We start from the raw sequence: 15,749 nt of genomic DNA on the forward strand, positions 1-15,749 counted from the left end.
TGCTAGCTCAGGTGGAGGGAGAGCTGCCTTTACGCAGGGTGTGCACATGCCTAGCAGGGTTGCACCCTGTTGCACAGAGGCAAGACTCTCGCAGTGCAGGAATCACAGCTAAGAGGCACACCCATGCCTCCTCCCACTCTTGTTTCTGGCCCCACCCACCGCTGGAACCTTGGTAGGCTGTCAATGAAAGAAGGAGGCCTTCTGGTGGAAAAACAGGTCTCCCATCTCTGCAGTAGGTCCCTTAGTTTGTGGTGGCCGAAGGTGCCAATGAAATGGATTGAGAAAACCCTTAAGTGAGTGAAGATCTAGCTGCAGCTGATCTGGGAAGCCTGAACCAGCCACACCTGTAAGTTATCATCATCATCATTTTTTTTTTGTTCCAGGGAGCCTTTCCTTCCCAAGCAAAGAGCCATCTGGGCTCTGATCCAGATCAGGACTGCAATGTGTGTGTATGTGTGGCATGTAGAATAAGGATTAAAGCCCCCTTACCTCCCCCTGCCAGGGTCCCAGTCAGGAAAGGGGTGGGTGGGGCACACACCTGCTGTTTACTTTTATTTTTTTTAAAAAAAATATCACAAAATTGCTGATTGCATGAATGGCATCAGGTTCCAGCCTGGCCCTTGATGAACACAGCTGTGTGAACTTTGTAAGATGAGCTTTAAGAGGAGAAATGAGCACAGGCATAGATGTCCTTTCCTTGCTCGCAACACCTTCCTTCTACAACTAGGGAAAGGCTGTGGCTCCACATAAGAGCATCTGCTTGGCATGCAGAAGGTCCCTGGCATCTTGAGGTAGGACAGAGAGACACCTGTGTCAAACTCTGGGGAGCTGCTGCCAGTCAGTGTAGGCAGTACTAAGCTAGATGGATCAATAGTCTGACTTAGGACAAGGCAGCCTCTTACGTTCTCTTTGTGTGGGTTATGGGCTCTCTCAGGTGTACATATCCAAATTCCACCTTGAACCTTTTCCCCGGTTAAGGAGGCAATCCTAGTTATACTTACCTGGAATTAGATCCCACTGAACTCAATGGATTTATGAGCAGACCCACAACTAAATCGACTCACTCCTTGAGCAGGCTTTGATAAGCTTGCACTGGCAGGGGTACAATCCTAAATTGGCCCATTTGCTTACAGAGCCTGTCTACTCAAAAGCAAGTCTCCCAAATTCATCCCAAGTTAAGTTTGCAGTCTATAACAGTTCAGTCCTAGCCATGCCCTACTCAGAAGTAAGTCCTACAGAAGCCAGTGCAGGTTGCTTTTGGGTAAGCAGGGTTAGAATTTGTTGCTTAGCGCCTGAATATATAACCCACCATTTTCCTCCCTGGAACTCAAGATGGCTTATGTGGTTCTCCTGCACAACAATCCTGCCAGATAGGTTAGGCTGAGAGTGAGTGACTGGCCTAAAGCCACCCAGGGAGCTTCACAGCCCAGTGAGGATTCAAACCCTGGTCTCCCAGGTCCTAGTCCAGCTCTCTAACCACTACACCAGCCATAAAACTGCTATCACATTTGCAAAGCTGAGCAGGATCTGGTGTGGTTTCAAATTGGATGGTGGGCAGCATATTGAGATTCATGCGGTTGAGATTCCAGCATTGCAGGCAGTTGGACTATTTGACCCACGAGGTCCCTTCCATCTCTGCAATTCTGACTGAGGAACAAGCTCTTGCCAGCTTCATTCAGAGTAAACGTGCAATCAGATCAGGCTACAAAGTTGGTGGGGAGGGGGAGGTTTTTGTCTAAATCCAGCTTTTCTTTGGGTATTTTAAGAGGGGGAGAGAAAGCGGCACCGTTGCAAGCTCCCACCTTGGTACGGAGATCCTTGCAACACGAGCAAAAAGAAAACACATATATTAATCGCGCTAGCCAAATCCTCTTCCTCTTTCCAGCTGGCTCCCCTCCTCCTTCTCCGAACCTGAAAAAGTGGGGTGGGATGGCTTTCTGCTTAACTTGAGTCTCCAAAATCCAGCGGCTTGTTTAAAGGGGAGGGAGGGAGGGGAGAGAACAGCTTCTCTTGCAACGGGATAGCTCGCATTCTGCAAAGAAAGAAAGAAAGAAAGAGACACAGAGAGAATTAATGGGAGTTTCTCCCCATTGTGCGTGAAGGCGCCCTGGAATGCGCATTGTATCCTGTTTGGAAGGAGCAAAGGTGCGCGCGCGCTTTTTTCCTTCTCCCTCCCTTTCACCGTGCCTGGATTTTGCTACAAAAACACTACACCTTAAGAAGCGTGGATCGAGCTCGCGAATGCATCCCCCTTTGTCTGGACGGATCCTGCCATCCATGGGCTTCTCCCGAATGCCACCGTCTCAGCAAAGCCCTTTAAGGCTGGTCTGCAGCACACCGGAGAGGGCAGCTGTTTTTTGCGCCTTCTGCCTTTAAGTCTCCTTGCTTTCCCGTGGATGTGTGAGGAGGGAGAGGAGAACTCGGTTGCTCCCCAGAGGGAATGTCCCCGGGTGACAGATCTATCTATCTCCCGGCAAGGGGGACAGAGAGTTCCAAAAGTGCTCTTTTGTAAAGGAACAACAGCAGCAGGAGGAACAGCGACAAACAGACCCGGCTGGGTCAAATGGTAGCAATGAACTTCCTTCCTCCGAAAATCGGGGACCTGCCAGAACTGTGACTTCGCTGCAACTTGCTGGAGGCACCTCCATCCTGGGGGAGGTGTGGGGCCGAGGATGGCAGCGATGGCGATCCATGCCCTCGCCCGCTACATCTTTGTCCTCAAGCTGCTTTTCCCTGCCGACGGGAACAAGCTGCTGCCCAACATGTAGGTATTCAAACTTGTCTTTGGATTGGGGCCAAAGCTGGGCGGAAAACTTTTATATATGGGTGCTGTGTGAAAAAGGATAATGGCTGAGAAACTGGACTGTGAAGTGGGAAGTCCTGGATTCAGATTCTGCTCTCTGCAGCTGTTCCTCCGTGTCCACCCCCTCTACCCATGGGCGTAGCCAGGATTTTTTGGGAGGGGGGGCAGAACCAACGTGATTGGTCAGTTAAGTATTTCTATTGTTTTACTTGATCTAGGGGGTGCAGCTGCCCATGCCACCCCCCACTCCAAATCTGCAGTATTGGAGGGGGGTTATAATATTGACCTACCTGGGAAAGTTGGTGTAAGAATTCCTGAGTTAATGATAGTTGTGGATTGCTATGACTAAGGTGCTATGGTGAATGCTAAGTACAGTGGTACCTCGGGTTACATATGTTTCAGGTTACAGACTCCGCTAACCCAGAAATAGTGCTTCAGGTTAAGAACTTTGCTTCAGGATGAGAACAGAAATCGAGCGGCGGCAGCGCGGCAGCAGCAGGAGGCCCCATTAGCTAAAGTGGTGCTTCAGGTTAAGAACAGTTTCAGGTTAAGAATGAATTAAGTACTTAACCCGAGGTACCACTGTATGAGGGTTGGCAAGGTTCTGTATTTCTTTTCTCCTGTTGGACTCCTGTACTTTTATCATTCGTGGGGCAAAGATAATTCTGAAGGAGTGCCCCCCCCCCCATCATTCTGCCCGGACACTGAGGTCCAGCGTCGAGGGCCTTCTGGCAGTTCCCTCACTGCGAGAAGCCAAGTTACAGGGAACCAGGCAGAGGGCCTTCTTGGTAGTGGCGCCCGCCCTGTGGAACACCCTCCCACCAGATGTCAAAGAGATAAACAACTACCAGACTTTTAGAAGACATCTGAAGGCAGCCCTGTTTAGGGAATTTTTTTAATGTTTAACAGACTATTGTATTTTAGTATTTTATTGGAAGCTGCCCAGAGTCCCAGCCAGATGGGCGGGATATAAATAATAAATTATTATTATTATTATTCAGATGGTGTAGCTTTTTCTAGGCTGGAGAAAGGAAAATGCTTCACCTGTTTGATTTCTGCTTGGTGTACTGTTTTTTTTTTAAAGGAGCAAGAGTCCTTGTTGCTGCAGGCAATGGAAAGAGCAGATGGTTTTAATTTTTGGATGATCACCAAGGGTCATTATGAACTTTCCCCAATATTTTTGAGGAATGCTTATCTGTGCACAACAGTTACTATCGTTGTTGCCATTTAACAGGTGGTGACACTGAGACTTGATGAGAGCAATGCTGTGATTCCCAACCAACTTACTTGGGAGTAAGCTCCCTTGGGCACTAGGGGAACATTTCCTCCCAAGTAAACCTGTATAGGGTTGTTCTGTTACCAGTTCACCCAATGCTTGCCGATAACAGAAGTGGGGGCTGTTCAGTGGCACATCTGCTCAAACTCACCTTTACCTCCCTCTCCCCACCCCCCACCCCACTCAGAGAATCAGCAAAATGCTCTTACTTAGACATTTCCATTTATATTGTAGAACCACAATTCTATTGCCTTGGGATTTGATCGAACCTCGGCTTTCCAGATAATACAGATTTCAACACTTTCTACGCTCAGCCATGTTCCTTTGCAAAGTTTAGTTTAAGTTGCTCTGGCTTAAAATGTGTTAAATGAGGTATTTATTTTTTAAAAAATCAACCCCCCCCCCGGAGGAAGGGGATTAGTTTACAGTGGTACCTCAGGTTAAGTACTTCATTCGTTCCGGAGGTCCGTTCTTAACCTGAAACTGTTCTTAACCTGAAACACCACTTTAGCTAATGGGGCCTCCTGCTGCTGCCGCGCTGCCGGAGCACAATTTCTGTTCTTATCCTGAAGCAAAGTTCTTAACCCGAGGTACTATTTCTGGGTTAGCGGAGTCTGTAACCTGAAGCATATGTAACCTGAATAGTATGTAACCCGAGGTACCACTGTAAATCGGAGGTAGTCTATGTGGGGTCCTCCAGATGTTGTTGGACTTCCCAATTCCCATTCGTCCCAGCCAGCTTGGTTAATGGGGAGGACTGATGAGATCTGAACAACATCTGGAGTACCACAGGTTAGCCAGCCTAACCTGGATAGTGCATAGTACTCAGAGCTGCAACCAATTAAACACAGTATTGGGCTAGATGAATACAGAGACAGTGTGGAGTTAGTGGTTAGAGTTTCTGCCCAGAACCTGGGAGTCCAGGGTTCAAATCTCCCCACTCGGCCATGAAGCTCACTGGGTGACCTTGAGCCAGTCACTGACTCACGGCCTAACCCATCTCCCAGGGTTGCTGTAGATCAATTGGGGAGGGGAGAACTTTGTGCGCCACTTTGAGCTCCTTGGAGAAAGAGCTGGGATATGAAAGCAACGCCATAAAATAATAAATGCATTTTGATAGTCTACTCCCAGCCTTTGCCAAGCTGGTGCATCTGGAAGACACCAGGAGAATGAGAGCTAATCTACTCCATTTGCAAAAAAGAAGAAGACATCCCAGGTAGTTTTAATAATCTTTTCTTGCTCTCGTTGCAAGCCAGCAAAGGAATTTTAAGTGTAGGAGGCCGCCAGCATTTCTCCCTGTGCGCTCAACACTTTAGTGCCAAGCAGCAGTTCAGTAGGTGAAGCATTTTTCTTACGTTTTCCCCTGGCCCGCATGGGAAAAGCTCTACCAGTTGAGTATCTGTGCAGCTGTTAAAAGACTCAGAACACATGCGTGCAGAAAGTAATTGCCGCTCTGTGCAATGGGACCTGTTCACTAGAGCAGAGGTGCAGGGCTTTGGGACTGGGGTCCAAATGTGGCCCTCCAGGGCTTTCTGTCTGGCCCCTGGAAATCTTCCCAGGCTGCACGCCTCTCACTTGCCCTGCTTTGCAGACTCCAAGTGTTTTTGCCTGGCTGGAATATGCCCTTGAACTCTGATAATTGTTCCTGATTGCTTGGATAGAGGACAGGCTGTTTGTGTGTGTGAACTACTGTACAAAGGCAAAATTCACATGGATTTCTCTGTTCACTTTTGCCCCTAGCTCTACCCACCGCTGGCACATGGCCCTCAGAAGATGGAGCAGAAGGGAATGTGGCCCTTAAGCTGAAAAAGCATCCCTCACCCCACCTGAGAAAGTTCCACAGTCATGAGGCAGTCATGTTAGTCTCTTGTAGCAAAGTCAACCACTTAATGTTGTGGCCTCTTAAAGACAAATTTAGAAGCTTTTATGGGCTGCAGTAGAACTCTGACAGAAGTGAACTGTAGTCCACAAAAGCTTCCGCTGTAGTAAAGTTATTAGTCTTTAAACATGCCACCAGACTCCTTGGACTGGTTTTCATTTTTGTGTGTGTCTTCTGCACAGTGGCGTAGCGTGGGTTGTCAGCACCCGGGGCAAGGCAAGTAATTTGCGCCCCCTAACCCATGGATTTGCGCCCCCTAACCTGTGGATTTGCGCCCCCTAACCCATGGATTTGCCCTAACCCCAGATGTTGCGCCCGGTGCGGCCGGCCCCCCCTGCACCCCCACGCTATGCCACTGCTTCTGCAACATGCCATCTATGCAGCAATAGTGGTGGATTTCTGTTGGACCACCCGCACATCAATTCACTCGGTTGTTCTGGAAGGCTTCCCCGATGTTACTGCATTGTTGCTGTGTAGCGAGGCAATCTTGCAGCATGGGATGCGGGTTGTGCTGTGGTTTAAACCACTGAGCCTCTTGGGCTTGCTGATCACACGGTCGACAGTTCGAATCCACGTGATGGGATGAGCTCCCGTTGCTCAGTCCCAGCTCCTGTCAACCTAGAAGTTCAAAAGCATACCAGCCCGAGTAGATAAATAGGTACACCTGCAGCAGGAAGGTAAATTATGTTTCTGTGCGCTCTGGCCATTTAGTCATGCTGGCCACATGACCCAGAAAAGCTGTCTGCAGACAAATGCCGGCTCCCTTGGCTTCAAAGTGGAGATGAGCGTGATACCCCCATAGTCAAATTTGACAGGACTTAACCGTCCAGGGGGGCTTTACCTTTTTTTACCTACAGTGTAACAAAAGAGCAACACTCTCTGCCCATCCCCCAAACAACCCTGAACATTTGTGCTATGAGAAGTTGCAGGATTTTATCAGGAAGCTACAGGACATCTGCCCCAGAACTCTTGCAGGCTGAAACAGTATTGGAAGTGGGATTGTGTATAACTGCCCTGATACCATCGTGAGCTCAAATCATCACAAATGCAGAATAAAATGGATTTCTGGAAAGGCCTTCAGTTGTCCCACCCCCACCCCGAGGAAGTGTGTGTTTTAAGGCTGCCATCTTAAGAGCTCAATTAGGAGAAAGTTGTTCACGCTGCTCAGTTGAAAGGATTGCTCATTTTTTACGAGCACAGTATTTGCCTCCTGTCTTCCTCTCCTCGCAATTAAAGCTTATAGCTCTGGCACTCAGCATACGACTGTGTGAATCTTTGGAAAGTTTCCTTACAAGCTTGAGCTCTGGCCAAGAGCGCCATTCTCGACTCAGCGAAATCGTTGTTTTCCTTTGTAAACCGAACCAGGATTGAACAACATAGTAAATCCAGACCATCTTCTCCATATGTTGTTTGCCCTGTGATGGGATATGTGTGTTAGGCGTTGGGGTTGAGGGCGGGGGGACAGGATCATGTCATCAATGCGCTTTGAAAGACTCCACCATGATGACATTTTCCCTTCGTTAAGTTTATAAGCTGAGCAGCTTGAGGCAGGGATAACCTAGGCTGGTTGAGTGCAAGTGCATTTTGAGAAAGCCGTTGCTGTAGCCGGAATTACAACCCAGTCAAACCCCAGAAGGCTTGGATTCAAGTGGATTTATTGCCCTTTGGATTGGCTCACCACAAATCTCCATCGGCCTTTGTCAACCTGGTGCCCTCCAGATGTTTTGCACTACACCTGGAGGTTTATCAGATTGGCTGGGGTTGATGGGAGTTGTAGTCTGAAACATCTGGAGCACACCTGGCTGGCAAAGGCTGGTCTGAGTATTCTAGTCCACTGTAGGGAGAAGATAAATTGGGTGCTGTAGGATGATTTGCTGTGGAAGGTTTCCCTGTTGCCAAACAACAGCAGCAACAAAACATACCTGCCTTTCTGCCTAAACACCCTTACCTGGCCCATTGAACTCAATGGGACTTCTGGTTAGACATCCATAGACTGTGCAGTTGGAATCCCTGATATATGGACATTTGGATTTGTACTCTTTGGTCAACTGTGTGGCTCAAGAAAGGGAGGGGTGGTGTGGTTCAATTAAAGGAGCTGGGAGAGCAGATAATGGCAGACGGTCTTCTCTCTCTTGGGGTCTTGGAGAGCTGCTGCTACTCAGAATGGATAATATTGGCTCAATGGGCCAGTGGTCTAACTTGAAGTGAATGCTGTGTGTTCCATTAAGGAGCCGTAGCTCACGGTAACAGCATCTGCTTTGCATGCAGGAGGTCCCGGTTCAATCCCCGGCATCTCCAGGTAATTCTGGGGAAGACCCCTGCCTCAGACCCTGGCAGTCAGCAAAGATAATACTGCATGGATGCTCTGGCTCAGTACAAAGGCAGTTTGCATGTTTGGGTCCTCAGCGATCCAATTGCCAAATGGATGCGCTCAATCAAATGTTTGATGTGCTCAGAATGGGAGTACAGTGGTACCCCTGGTTACGTACTTAATTCGTTCTGGAGGTCCGTTCTTAACCTGAAACTGTTCTTAACCTGAGGTATCACTTTAGCTAATGGGGCCTCCTGCTGCTGCCGCGCTGCTGGAGCATGATTTCTGTTCTCATCCTGAAGCAAAGTTCTTAACCTGAAGCACTATTTCTGGGTTAGCAGAGTCTGTAACTTGAAGCGTATGTAACCTGAAGCATATGTAACCCGAGGTACCACTGTAAAAGTACTCTCTGTACTCTCAGGAACACCTTTTTGTCCTTAGGTTTGTTTTTGTTTTTTTGTTTTAAAGGAAGCAAAGCTCTGCTCTATTTTGGATATACTTAAAAGGTCCAATGCTGGACCTACTTGGAACGAGCCCTTTGAAATTAATGGACACGACAACTTTAGATCCATTAATGTCGACAGGTCTGCTCTGAGTAGGGCTAGTGTTGGCTGCGACCCAAAGCCTTTCAACTTCACCTGCCAAAAGCTCTGAAAGCAAAAGTTGGCGGATCTGCAGCCCAGCCCAGGACAGCGTTTATCTCTGCACGTCCCGGTAAAGTAGAGACAGGTGGGGAGGATTCCCCCCCTCCCCACACACATAGGTTTTATCCTGAGGCTCCCTTGCAGCCTTTAATCTAGCCCTGTTAGCTTAACTCATCATCACTGACTGGAACACTTCTTTTGATGAGCTCTTGATTTAGCTTAGCACATCCTGCCTCTCCATTCCAGCTTCCCTGGAGACAATAGATTTCACTCTCAGGACACGGTTTTAGCTGAATGAAGAACAAAATTAGCCTGGCTGTAAACAAACATTTCTGTTTGGGGGTTATGGAATCCCGGAGAGCCAAACGTGACTTGTGCAATGTCCGTAGGATCGGCGTTTCCTCACCTAGAGTGGCTGGGATGCTGGTGTAGTAGTTAGAGCCACAGTGGGGGACTTTCTTGGATCCCGAGGGCCACATTCCCACACGTCAGTGGCTTTGCAGTTTTCCAGCTAGCAAAAAGCAGGTGGGAAATAGGAACAAGGAGAGAGCGGACAGTCTTTATATTGAGAGGCAGGGGGTGGGGGTTGGAACCTGGGTCGAATCCAGCATTAGTAAGAGCAGATGCACCGAAATGAATGGGAGCAACTAACATAGGACCATTCAGGAGGAATTGTTGTTGTTTAGTCGTTTAGTCGTGTCTGACTCTTCGTGATCCCATGGACCAGAGCACACCAGGCACGCCTGTCTTCCACTGCCTCCCGCAGTTTGGTCAAACTCATTCTGCTGGCTTCGAGAACAATATCCAACCATCTCGTCCTCTTGTCGTCCCCTTCTCCTTGTGCCCTCAATCTTTCCCAGCATCAGGGTCTTTTCCAGGGGGTCTTCTCTTCTCGTGAGGTGGCCAAAGTATTGGAGCCTCAGCTTCAGGATCTGTCCTTCCAGTGAGCACTCAGGGCTGATTTCCTTAAGAATGGAGAGGTTTGATCTTCTTGCAGTCCATGGGACTCTCAAGAGTCTCCTCCAGCACCAGAATTCAAAAGCATCAATTCTTCGGCAATCAGCCTTCTTTATGGTCCAGCTCTCACTTCCATACATCACTACTGGGAAAACCATAGCTTTGACTACATGGGCCTTTGTTGGCAAGGTGACGTCTCTACTTCTCAAGATGCTGTCTAGGTTTGTCATTGCTTTTCTCCCAAGAAGCAGACGTCTTTAATTTTGTGACTGCTGTCACCATCTGCAGTGATCATGGAACCTAAGAAAGTAAAATCTCTCACTGCCTCCATTTCTTCCCCTTCTATTTGCCAGGAGGTGATGGGACCAGTGGCCATGATCTTCGTTTTTTTGATGTTGAGCTTCAGACCATATTTTGTGCTCTCCTCTTTCATCCTCATTAAAAGGTTCTTTAATTCCTCCTCACTTTCTTCCATCATGGTTGTGTCATCTGCATATCTGAAGTTGTTGATATTTCTTCTGGCAATCCTACCACCTGGATCAGGAACCGTCAAGCCACTCCAGTATCCCTGCCAAGAAAACTCCATGGACAAAGACAACAGGAGGAATTAGGTGGATACAACAAATTATTTTCAGATAGGACTGATATTGGATCCATTTCCATCCCTCAATTTCACTTGCATCGTGTTTTCTTGCATTATTCTGCTAGCTAATTCTAAGAAATGATGCATTCCTGAAAGGTTATTCTCTCCCCCAACCCAAAATGGTGTGAGTGTGGTAGTGGTGGGGAGGGATTCATATCCTAATCACTAAGCAATCCATATCCTCTGTGTGCCAATCCCTAAATTATTTTGAAAGAAGGCAGCCGTGATGCCTACCTTGAAAAGAAGGGCTGCACAACCTGTTTTCAGCCAGAGGGTTGCATTCTTTCCTGAGGGGCAGATGCCAGAGGGAATCGTAGCGGGAGCGATACATGTAAATTTTGCCTTTCTGCGGTAGGCTAGTTCCTACACACACTTTTTGGCATCATCTGTCCAGGCAAGAGGAAAGCATGGCCAAAGATCAAGGACGTATTCCAACCGGGCAAAAGCAATCAAGGAGAGCGAGTTAGAGGTGTGGCCCAGGGAGAGGAAGCATAGTCTGAGAGCTGGTGAAAAAAAGCCTAGAGGACCAGGTTTGTCCCCTGTGCCTGAAAAGAAAGTCCCACTGTTCAGCCGCACAAAGAAATAACATCTTTCTATTCCCTCCAGGCCAAACGTCTGTGCAGAGCAACAACTCGCAATGGTCAGTCACCGACAGCCACGCATCAGCTCCTTCTCTCGGTTGGTTAAAGTGTGGAATCCAAGTTGTCGAGGGCATCCATGGTGCTTGGGCTATGAACGGAGGTACGTACCATCACTGCGCTGGGTCTCCCGTATTTGTTTGGTTGCTCTTTCCAATTGCTACGTTGCCCGCATCTTGAAAGCTTGGTGGAGCAACCTTTCCACCCCGGACCATAATGGGATGTGTTCTGGGTTGGTTACGTTCAGAGTGGAACCGTTGAAGTTAATAGACACGACTAACTTAGGCCCACTGATTTCAGCAAGTAGGACTTAGTTGGGGGTGCGTACAGCCGTCAAAGTGAATGAGCCTATTGCAGTCATGCTCACTGATTTCATAGGGCCGTCTCTGAGGCTGCACCCACACCTTCAATTAAAGCACTATTATACCAGTGCTTTAATAGCTTCCCCTAAGGAATTCTGGCAGCTGCAGTTTGTTAAGGGTGTTGAGCAGTGCTTTTTTCCTTTCCCTAGAAAAAAGAGGTGCCAGAACACACCATGAATGCCTTCCTTGTTCGCTTTTAATGGCAATGGCGCCCACCTAAGAGGTGCCGGAACTGAGTTCCGGCTGGAAAAAAAGCCCAGGCACTGAGAATTGTTAGGAGATCCCTATTTCCCTTACAGAGCTGCAATTCCCAGAGTTTTGGGGGAAGATTGATGGTTAAATCACTCTGGGAATTGTAGCTCTGTGAGAGAAAGAGGGGTCTTCTAACAACCCACAGGACTCTTAAACTACAGCTTCCAGATTATTATTTTTTGGGAGGGAAGACGTCCTTAAACTGGTGTCATACTGTGTTAAATGTATGGTGCAGATGTGGCCTGAGTAGGACTAACCTTGGACACAACACAGTATAAATATATGAAGCTGCTTACAGCTGGGCTGGCTAACCTTTGTGCCTGCAGATGTTTTGGGACCACAACTCCCATCTTCATCCCTGACCATTGGCCCTGCAGGCTGGGGCTGATGGGAGCTGGAGTTCAGCAACATCTGGAGGGGCTCCCCACCCCTGCTGTACACAAAAATCAAACCATTGGTCCATCTAGTTCTGGATTATTTAATTTTACCTCTTGGGCAGCAAGATGAATAATGCAGTTTTGGACAGCAGATGAACTGCAGTGGAATGGAGACAGTGCTGCATGCAACAAATACAGAAACAGAAAATGATGGCTTCTTGCATCTCTACTCAGAGTAGATTCATGTCTATCAGTTTCAGTGGGTTCACTTTAAAGAGGACTAATGTTGGGTGCAACCCTGTGTCCCTGAAAGAAATGAAGACAGCTCCTTCCTTCCTTTCTTTTTTAAAGAAATTCCTGTCTTGTATTTAAGGAATCCCTTGCAGCCTGTAATTGTCAGCAATTACCTTGCTGATGGAGAGCTGTCCACCAGTAAGGCTGAACTTACTGATTTATTTCTTCTTTTGGTCTCAAAGTCTGTGTCTTTGTCTGGTGCAGAGAGGACACTTTGAAATGTGAGGGGCTTTGTCTGCTGCTGCTGCTGCTACAGCACTTCAAAGGCTCAGAATCCTCCGTCTTGCAAATGTTCGGCTCGCGCTCATGCGATGAATCTCCCTCCATCCCCTCTTTTTAACATTGTAAATCAGGAGGCATAAACACAATCTCTCTTCTCTTCTCCGTGAGACTCTAGCTGCTCTCTTCCTGGCTTGAAAAACATGCACGTTTTTGGCACGCAGAGTCAGAGGGGTTTGTGCTTACTGTCAAGTCAGAGCACGACAACTCGGTAAAGTGGTAGTAAATCCCAGGTTATACCATTGCTGTGTATATTATTTTGCAAGAGTTACATAAGCAAATAGGCAGGGGTCTTGCCCCCAAGACAGAGGCTGTGCTATCAATATTTTAACTGTGTTTGTGTGGCTGGAACGTGGCTGAAACATTAACCCCCCCATTTTGTCATGGAAATTTGGGGGTGGGGGAGCTCACTGCCCATCTCAACAGTTCCTTCTCGGTCACTTTTTCTCCCTCCTGGAAGCCCACGGGAGAATCCTGGCAACTCCAGTAGGGTTTGCCTGAAACCCTGGAGAGCCAATCACTGCCGGCAATACTGAGCTACTTATGGACCAATGGACTGACTCGGTATAGAAAAGGGCTATAACTTGGTGGTAGGGCATCTACTTTGCATGCAGAAGGGTCCCATATTCAACCCAGGGAGTGTTCTGTGCGTGAAATCCTGGAGAGCAGCTGCGGGTCAGTGTAGATGATCAGCAGTGGCCAGGGCCCATTGAGACTGGTAGGGTGGCAGGCAGGGAGCCCAACAGTAGGTGGCACCAGAGCCAATTACCGTATTTTTCGCTCTATAAGACGCACCAGACCACAAGACGCACTTAGTTTTTGGAGGAGGAAAACAAGAAAAAAAATATTCTGAATCTCAGAAGCCAGAACAGCAAGAGGGATCTCTGTGCAGCGAAAGCAGCAATCCCTCTTCCTGTTCTGGCTTCTGGGATAGCTGCGCAGCCTGCATTCGCTCCATAAGACGCACACACATTTCCCCTTACTTTTTAGGAGGGGAAAAGTGAGTCTTATAGAGCAAAAAATACGGTAATTCCAGTTTTGACCCCTATCCTTCTCCTGCTGAGTTCTACAAGGGGCAACTCTGACGTGAGGGAGGAAGTGGAAGCTGAGAGATCGTGCGGCCTCTTGGGCTAAGAGAAGAAGGCAGGCTGGTAGGGGCTGACTAAGAGCAGTATGAGGTTGGTGCCCCGTTTGCCAAAATGGACCAACTTCCACTGTGCTGAGCTAGATGGGCTTACGGTCTGACGGTGTAAGGCAACTCAAGAGCTGTCTCAGTCATAATTTCAAGGTTGTGGGTTTGAGCCCCACGTTAGGTAAAAGAAGAAGAAGAAGAGAAGAGTTTGGATTTGATATCCCGCCTTTCACTCCCCTTCAGGAATCTCAAAGCGGCTAACATTCTCCTTTCCCTTCCTCCCCCACAACAAACACTCTGTGAGGTGAGTGGGGCTGAGAGACTTCACAGAAGTGTGACTGGCCCAAGGTCACCCAGCAGCTGCATGTGGAGGAGCGGAGACGCGAACCCGGTTCCCCAGATTACGAGACTACCGCTCTTAACCACTACACCACACTGGCTTTTCTACAGAAAAGATTCCTGTATTGCCAGGGGTTGGACTAGATGACCCTCATGGTCCCTTTCAGCACTGGTGGAGGAACGGGGGGCAGGGGGAGCGCACCGCCCCGGCACCATTGGGGAGGGGGGTACCATTGCGGCCGCCCCCGGGACATGCACCATGCACCCCCATCGTGACGGGCACCATGCCCCCACAGGCTGCCGCCATGCCCCCAGGACGGACGACACCATGCCCCTGGGCAGCATGCCACACTCCCAGGATGCTTGCCACACCCCCGGGGTGCACGCCAGCCACGCCCCCACCTGCTCTCTGTCCCCAGTGCCCAAGAATGCAGCTTCGCCACTGCCTTCCAGCTCAACACTTCTGTGAACTTCCCTGTGTTATTACTGAGCTTGAGTTGGGCTAGATTTCAGCTGAACATCAGGAGGCTATATTTTCTTTTTAGTGCAAGTTTTTAATAAGATATATAAGCTTAAATACATGTGCCAACTAGCATATCTCTATATCTGAAGTTGTCTTCAGATAACTCTGTTATCTGAGGCAGCACCTGTGGGTGAAGACCTTTTCATTTCTTTATCCTTCCCTATTGCTGATAACACACCAGAACCACAACAGCTTTTGAAAATATTAATCAACAAGCATGTATTTCACTTGCATTACCCATGTTAATCAACCTTAAAATAATAGTTGGCTGATCTACCAGTTAAAGCAGTCAAAGTTTGCAGCTGGGCTCATGATAATCCTTCAGAACTCACTTGAACCAAAAGAGCATTTAAAAACACTAATAAATGAGTGTGAGTGTTACTAATCAACAGTTATGACTGTGACTTGCTGCCCCCCTGTTAATCAACTTAAAATATTAGTTGGCTGATCTACCAGTTCAACCAGTCAAAGGTTGCAGCCCATCTATCAATAATCCTTGGGAGTGAAAGCTCATAGCTCCGCCGTGTATGGTTCATATCATGCAAAGTATGTTTCCTGGCCTCTGTGTTGGCTTCTGGAGCTGTTTCAATTGGCCAACACTGGGCTGTGGAAGCAGATGAATCGGGAGCTTGGCTGCAGCATTGCGGATTTCCTTGATGGGACCAGGGAGGCACGGCAGCTGCTCCACTTTTTTTTTGGTTATAAGCAGTTGTGTGACGAAGATTGGACAACAGGGGCACTTAGCCATGGGCATGGCCCAAGCAGGGGTTGCAAAATGGCAGGCAAAGGGCACGCACCACGTTGGCAGTTCTGGAAGAAGTCACACATTATTTAATGTTTTAATTTTTGGCAGGCAACTATCACGACTGATTTTGCCTTGTCATTCCAGGAGTATGCAGTTATGTAACTTTAGACCAAATGTGGGGAGCTTCAGGTCTGTGCCCCTCCAGACCCCTCTGTCGTAAAATTATAGGAAGGAACCCAACAGAGGGCCATCCAGTCTTCAATGAAATGAGCTAGGATAGTGAGAGGAGCTTCTT

General features: G+C 48.2%; 1 protein-coding gene across 4 annotated transcripts in view; it reads left to right on the forward strand.

Annotated features, from left to right (window-relative positions):
- The first annotated feature begins 1,986 nt into the window (after positions 1-1,986).
- Positions 1,987-15,749, forward strand: part of MEGF6 (multiple EGF like domains 6) — a 213,010-nt gene continuing 199,247 nt past the window's right edge. For all 4 annotated transcript variants that reach the window (XM_028740972.2, XM_028740975.2, XM_028740974.2 and 1 more), the window contains exons 1-2: positions 1,987-2,764; positions 11,120-11,254. In XM_028740972.2, the coding sequence (XP_028596805.2) occupies positions 2,673-2,764; positions 11,120-11,254 (227 nt within the window). In that variant the 5' untranslated portion in view covers positions 1,987-2,672. The remainder of the gene's footprint in view (positions 2,765-11,119; positions 11,255-15,749) is intronic.

The sequence above is a fragment of the Podarcis muralis genome, chromosome 7 (genome assembly GCF_964188315.1).
Source record: "Podarcis muralis chromosome 7, rPodMur119.hap1.1, whole genome shotgun sequence".
NCBI classification, from domain to species: domain Eukaryota; kingdom Metazoa; phylum Chordata; class Lepidosauria; order Squamata; family Lacertidae; genus Podarcis; species Podarcis muralis.